This window comes from Lynx rufus, unplaced genomic scaffold (assembly GCF_022079265.1).
Source record: "Lynx rufus isolate CCGP_SWC_20201006 ecotype Redwood Valley unplaced genomic scaffold, mLynRuf1.p SCAF_15, whole genome shotgun sequence".
Taxonomy (NCBI): domain Eukaryota; kingdom Metazoa; phylum Chordata; class Mammalia; order Carnivora; family Felidae; genus Lynx; species Lynx rufus.
In genome coordinates, this window is record NW_025814829.1 from 4,557,573 (window position 1) to 4,564,988 (window position 7,416).

The 7,416-nt window shown below is 42.7% G+C and overlaps 1 protein-coding gene across 1 annotated transcript in view; it reads left to right on the forward strand.

Moving 5' to 3' along the window:
• TAF1A (TATA-box binding protein associated factor, RNA polymerase I subunit A) overlaps nucleotides 1–5,679 on the forward strand; it is a 39,071-nt gene extending 33,392 nt beyond the window's left edge. Inside the window, exon 11 of the mRNA XM_047076543.1 lies at nucleotides 5,552–5,679. Coding sequence (XP_046932499.1) covers nucleotides 5,552–5,589 — 38 coding nt within the window. The 3' untranslated portion in view covers nucleotides 5,590–5,679. The remainder of the gene's footprint in view (nucleotides 1–5,551) is intronic.
• The last annotated feature ends 1,737 nt before the right edge of the window (nucleotides 5,680–7,416 follow it).

Below are 7,416 nucleotides of genomic sequence, written 5' to 3' on the forward strand. Positions count from 1 at the left end.
ATGTGTAGGACCAGCTTTACTGCTGGGGGCAGGCGACCCACCCTTCTGTGGAAGGTCAGCCCTACAGGAACGAAATGCCCAGATGACATGGGCAAGGTCTCAAAGCTCAGGCCGAGATTGTCAGGGCATCTCCTCTCTGAAACTTTAGTCAAAAGCTGTTAAGTAGGAATTACGGGTTCTCATGATCTCTGGCAAATGGAGGTGGGAATGCAAGAGAAACGAGTAGACTTGGTTCTTGGTTTCCACACACAGCTTAACTTGCTAGGGTTTTCATACCCAATGATCATATTGCACGATGCTGTAAGACTGGTGTGAATCTACTGTGATTTTTAGGTCCACTATAGTCAGTTTCATGAATAATAATGGCTAAAATTTATCAAGCACTTTGGGCTTTACGTGATGTCTTACTGTCCCCACAATCTTACGAGTTATTCCTGTTTTACCCAGGAAGGAAGGGGGGTCTCAGAGGTTAAGTGACTTGCACAAAGTCACAGCTCATAGATGGTGGCACCAGGACCCTAACCTGACCACTGTGGTTCCAGAGAGCACGCGCTCTCTCTGTACTGCGTGTACTGCCTCCCAGTTCCGTCAGTGTTTGTGACCCGCAGAGCCCTGAGCTAGGCAGCAAGGAAAAGAGTAGAGGGGATTCGCAACCCAGAGCCTAGCAGCTCCAGCAAAGCCTGTCCTCTGCCGGGCTTGGTAGGTCGGTCTCCCCTCTGTGTCCTCACTGGTCCCTCACAGCCTCTTCTCAAATCATCACATTGTTACGTTCTCTTTGTACATTTTTTTTATTAACATTTAGTTAATTTTTGAGAGAGAGACAGAGCACGAACAGGGGAGAGGCCGGGTGGGGTGGTGGACACAAAATCCAAAGCAGGCTCCAGGCTCTGAGCTGTCAGCACAGAGCCCGACATGGGGCTTGAACTCATGAACTGTGAGATCATCACCTGAGCCAAAGTTGGACGTTTAACCGACTGAGCCACCCAGGCGTCCCTGTCCTTCTTAATAGTACATTATCTGAACTTAATAATCTTTTATCGGTAACCCTCAACAGAATTTCTAGCGCATTAAATATTGAATAGAAGGGGCACCTGGATGGCTCGGTCAGTTGAGCGTTCGATTCTTGATTCCAGCTCAGGTCATGATCTCACGGTTTGTGAGTTTGAGCCCCGCATAGGGCTCTGTGCTGACAGTGCGGAGCCTGCTTGGGATGGTCTCTCTTTCTGTTTCCGCCCCTCCCTACCCTCGAAAATAAATATAAATAAACGTTAAAAAAATAAATATTGAGTAGAACTGAATGGAAATTCATGAAAGCTATTGACCTAGTGTGCCCGTTGCATAGGAAATAGTATCTTGGGGCTCCTGTGCCCACGGTAGGGGCCTCGGGAGACTTAGGTTTGACTTCTGGGTTTATCATTAGGTAGTTCTGTGACCTCTTGGACAAATTACTGAGCTTTCATAGTTTCTTTACCTGTAGTTGAGAGAGAGTAGGATTTCTCTCAGTGGATTGCTATGAAGAATGAAAAATATAACCAATGCCTAGGATAATAATGAATACTTAGCAAATCTTTTATTTTTATTTTTTTTAATTTATTTTTGGTTTTTGAGAGACAGAGCACAAGCAGGGGAGGGGCAGAGAGAGAAGGAAACACGGAATCTGAAGCAGGTTCCAGGCTCTGAGCTGTTAGCACAGAGCCCGACGCGGGGCTCGAACTCACAAACCGTGAGATCATGACCTGAGCTGAAGTCGGACGCTCAACTGACAGCCACCCAGGCGCCCCAATACTTAACAAATCTTAAGTGAACACCCATCATGACGATTTTAGACAGCAGATAACAGGAACTAAATAAAGATAATTTAAAGTCTTGTTTTCTCTTAAAAGCCTCTGAAATACAGAAACTGTGCAATAGTTGAGTTCATGCTTTCTGCTAAAATACACCCATCTTTCAGTCTATGGACAGTGTAGCCATCAACCACAGACTCAAGGGCTTCATACACTTTTGAGGATACGCAGTCCACCGCACAGTTCCCTCCTTGCTCAGCTGACCCCAGCTCTGATCTCCGGCTCACTGGCTTAGCGGGACTACCGTGCTTTGCTTGGGACTCCGGCCCAGTGCGCTGTTCGGGAGAGGTTGTTCCAAGGTGGAGAAGTCAGACTGTGTAGAACTTAGTTTATGAGTTGCACTTCTTCGGTAATCCCAGTCTTGTGCTGTCTGTTGTCCACTGCCTGAGAAACAGTTCCTCATATAGTTGATCTAGATTAGATGACAGGCAAAATAACTAAACTAAAATTAGGACCTTTTGCCTGTCAAATGATACCTTTAAGAAAATTAAATGTAGTCTGTTAAGAGATTTGTGGGGCATCTGGGTGGCTCAGTTGGTAGAGCGTGTGACTCTTGATCTCTGGGTTGTGAGTTCGAGTTCTACATTGGGTGCAGAGATTACTGAAAAATAAAATGTTAAAGGGTACCCGTGTGGCCCAGTTGCTTGGGTGTTCTCAAGATTGAGCCATGCACTGGGCTCTGGGCTGACAGCATGGAGCCTGCTTGGGATTCTCTCTCTCCTTCTCTCTCTGCCCTCTTGCTCGTGCTGTCTCTCTCTCTCTCTCTCTCAAAATAAATAAACATAAAAAATTATTTAAAAATAATGAAAAAATAATAAATAAAATCTTAAAAAAACAAGAAAGTATTTGCAACACATAAACTGACAGGATTAAAATAAATTCAGATCAATAAGAACAGGAGAAAGGGCCCAATAGAAAAAAATGGACAAAACACATGAACAAGTATTTCACAGAAGGTAAACTTGGACCACAAACACCAAAGTCCGAGAAATGCAAATCAAGAGCATAGTGGAATTCCAGTTCAGACCCACTCAATTAGCAAAAATTAAGATGATGGGGAATAAAATACAAGAAATAGGTTGGGTTTTTTTGGTACCATTTACCAATACTATTCTTGAGTGTTTACTCGAGAAATGCTGGTACGTGTGCACCAACAGACTGGGAATACTAGAAAAAACCCACAAATGCTTAGTGGCATGAGAGCGGATAAATTGTGATAGTCGCACAAGGAAAAATGAATAAAGTGTAGATTTATACACCAATGTAGAGGGGACCCCGTAACATAGTGAAAGAAACGTGTCCCTGTGTACGACTTCATGACTACATAGAGTTCAAACTCTAAAGTGCAACTAAACTAAAATGCTTATAAATATATATAGCTTGTGATGAAGCTACATATATAAAAAAAAAAAAACGAAAAACAAGAGAATGATAAACAAAACTCCCATGCAGAGTGGTTACCTCTGAATGGGAGGGCAGAGGGAAAAGCTCATCATTAAGGGACGTAAATTATTGCTAATGGTCTAGTTTTTTAATTAAGTGGCAGGCTCTCCGTGGACTAATATTGACAGTGCATGATGAGCCACGGGTTGTGGTTTATCCCATTTTGTGCACTTGGGGCTACTGTAAAAAATGGAAAGGACCCTACAATACTGATTCCATTTATACGAAATGTCCAGAGTAAGCAAGTCTACAGAAATGGAGAGAGTAGACTAGAGATTGCCTAGGGCGAGGAGAGGCGGGTGGATGAGAAGATGAGGCGGAAGTGATAGCCGGAGGGGTGGGTACAGGGTTCCTTTGGGATCATGGTTGCAGAATTCACTGCGAATATACTAAAAAGCATTTAATCGTGCACTTTGAACGAGTGAATTGTATGGCATGTGAATTTTATCAGTGACACTATTACCAAAAAGAAACAAAACCAAAAAATCAACTAGCTTCATGGAATCAGAAAGTCTGGATTCAACCAAGCACCTCACCTAACTGAGCCTCAGGTTTATTCTGTAAAACAGGGTGATCTGAGAAAGGCAGAAAGTGCTTAGCATGAGTCTTGGTGCACTGGTTTTCTCAATAAGTGGTAACATTTATTATTATGAACAACAACAACAACAAAGGAAATTAAACCAAAAAAATGAACACAAAACCAGGCCAACCATTCTTTAATGAAGGGGTAAGTGTAGCCTTTTGGGGTCTAGTTATTTATCCATATTTATAGCACAAAGGCTTTATCTGCTGGATTGCATTAGAATGTTTATATTTTAGGGGCACCTGGGTGGCTCAGTTGGTTCAGTGTCCAACTCTTGATTTCGGCTCAGGTCATAGTATCAAGCCCTGCATCAGGTTCCGAGCTGAGCATGGAGACTGCTTAAGATTCTCTCTCTTCCTCTACCCCTCTCACCCACATACACCCTCTCTAAAGTAAAAAGAATACATAAAATAAAAATATAAAGAGGAATATATTTTAAATGTTGTTTCTCTTTTAATGTTTATTCATTTTTGAGAGACAGAGAGAGACAGAGCATGAGCAGGGAAGGGCCAGAGAGCGAGGGAGACACAGAATCTGAAGCAGGCTCCAGGCTCCGAGCTGTCAGCACAGAGCCTGACACGGGGCTCAAACCCACTGAACGCGAAATCGTGACCTGAGCCGAAGTCAGACGCTCAACCAACTGAGCCACCCAGGTGCCCCAAAAAGGAATATATTTTAAATATTTCAAAAGGAAATAAGCAGACCCTTGATGGATGTGGCTTGCAAATCCTAGGACTAGTATCCTCTGAATAAGTTAGTTTTTTAAAAATTAATGTATTTGAAACTCTTCCTCCATCCGAGATTCATGCTCTAAAAGAAACAATCAGGCACCAGATAAAAGTCCACTCCTATTCAGTCCTACAAAGACCCGTCTGTATGTGATCCATGGAGATATGGATGTAGCCTTTAACTCAGTGAATAGAGGCAGATCTTTTTTTTTTTTTTTTAACATTTATTTATTTTTGAGACAGAGAGAGAGCACGAACAGGGGAGGGTCAGAGAAAGAGGGAGACACAGAATCTGAAGCAGGCTCCAGGCTCTGAGCTGTCAGCACAGAGCCCGACGCGGGGCTCGAACCCACGGACCGTGAGATCATGACCTGAGCTGAAGTCGGACGCTCAACCCACTGAGCCACCCAGGCGCCCCTAGAGGCAGATCTTGAATTTGTTTCCGCCTTGTCAGCCCCACGATGAGAGACACCACTGTCCGTTGTTTGTTTATTACCTCCTATTATGCCTATACCAAGAATTCACACATTCTTATCGATGTGCCTGGATCTTCATTCAGTCAATATACTCCTTAATTGGCAGGCTGCGTCTGACACAGATTTTTCTAAGTGAAGAAAACAAGTTAAAGTGATTGCTATACTTTTCATGTTTTGATACATCATCCTAAAGGAATGAACAAGATCTGGGCTGTAATTCAGAACACCTAAATTTTATTGCCATCCTCTCCATTCACCCAAAGCAGGACCCTAAGTATTTCATGGAACCTCGCTGAGACTTAATTCACTTGTCTATACGTTCGTGATAGAGTATCTCCCCTGCTTACCTCAGAATTTTTGTGACGATCAGATGAGATGAAGTGGGAGACAATACTTTGTGAACTGTAATGCATAATACAGATGAAGAGTTATTAATACTTTCCTTAATCTCCAACACACCTGTTTGTTTTCATACAGTGAGAAGGCAGTTAGGCTGCGGCTGTGAAGACAGATAAACTTCGAGAGAAAACGAAGTTACATGAGAAGGTACTGGCTAGAACATCTATTTTTTTTTAAGTTTATTTAAGAGAGAGAGGGGACAAGCGGGAGAGGGGTAGAGAGAGAGAGGGAGAGAGAGAATCCCAAGCAGGCTCTGTGCCATCAGTGCAGAGCCTGATGCAGGGCTCAAACTCACAGAGAGATCATGACCTGAGCCGAAATTCAAGAGTCAGACGCTTAACCGACCAAGCCACCCAGGTACCCCTAGAGCATTTCCTTTTTTTTTTTTTTTTTTTTTTCAACGTTTATTTATTTTTGGGACAGAGAGAGACAGAGCATGAACGGGGGAGGGGCAGAGAGAGAGGGAGACACAGAACCGGAAGCAGGCTCCAGGCTCTGAGCCATCAGCCCAGAGCCCGACGCGGGGCTGGAACTCACGGACCGCGAGATCGTGACCTGGCTGAAGTCGGACGCTTAACCGACTGCGCCACCCAGGCGCCCCTCTTTTTTTTTCTTTTCTGTTGCATGATATGATGCTAGAATGAACACCAGACCTGAACCTCTCAATATGACTTTTTTAAATGCAACTCTTGATCTCAGGGTCATGAGTTTGAGCCTCACATTGGGTGTAGAGATTACTAAAAAAATAAACTTAAAAAAAAGAAAGTCACTTGCTATATGAAAGTGTGTGTGTGTGTGTGTGTGTGTGTGTGTGTGTGTGTGTGGCTGTTATTGGTGAATCGTGTATCCCCAAAAGGATATGGTCAAGTCCTAATCCCCAGTCCTTCAGAATGTGACCTTGTTTGGAGATCGGGTCTTTACAGAGATAATCAAGTTAAAATAAGGTCGTTGGGGTGGGTCTAATCCAAAATGACTGGTTTCCTCATAAAAAGGGGAACATTTGGACACAGACATGCACCCAGAGAATGCCATGTGAACACAAAGACAGAAATTGGGGTGATGTGTCCTCGAGCCAAGGATACAAGATTGCCTGTAAACAAATTATTCACAGCCCAGAGAAAAACCAGCCCTGCTGACAGCTTGACCTCATCTTCCAGCATTCAGAAGTGTGAGACAATACATTTCTGTGGTTCAGGCCGCCCAGTTTGTGATACTTTGTTACAGCAACCCTAGCTGACCGAATAACAATATTTTTAAAAATGTTCTGTTTGCCTCCAAGGTTGGAGCTAAAGTGATTTTGCTACACAATCTGGTCCCAGTTTGCAGTTCTAGATTTTTTTCTCCTAAGCTCACCTAACAGTCAAAACTTGGTTTTCTCTTCTTCTCCGCCTGGACTTCATCTGAATACTCTGTTCCATCTTCATTAGGATTTTCTTAGCCACTCCAGTCTGATGCCCCCTCTCCTTCCTTGGGATTCCTACGGGCAGTTTGTTCCTTCCTTATTGTCTGAATATCATCTGCCTAGGATTATTTGGACTCTTATTTTAGCCTTTCTTCTCAGAGCATAAACTCCTTGAAAAAGTTTATTTCGTGCATCCATTTTCTGTTAAATGTTTCTCTTTCAGTATCATGCTTTGTGCGTGATGATAAATATCTATGGTAAAATTAGTAACTGTATAGTTATATAATCACCTGTATTATGTTATTATGTCTAAAATATTATGTAGTCCCATCTGAAATGTTGCATCTTTTAATAATCAGAAATTTGTGCTGTCACTGTGTCTGATGGGACCTGCTAGCCAATCTCTCCCTGTCAATTTTGAAATCCATCTTTGCCCAAAACAGTAAGATCTGATTTGGATTTACATGTCCTGGGTAGATAGGAATTATTATGTCCAAGGTTTTTTGTTTTCTTTTTTTTTTTTTTTAATTTTTTTTTTTTA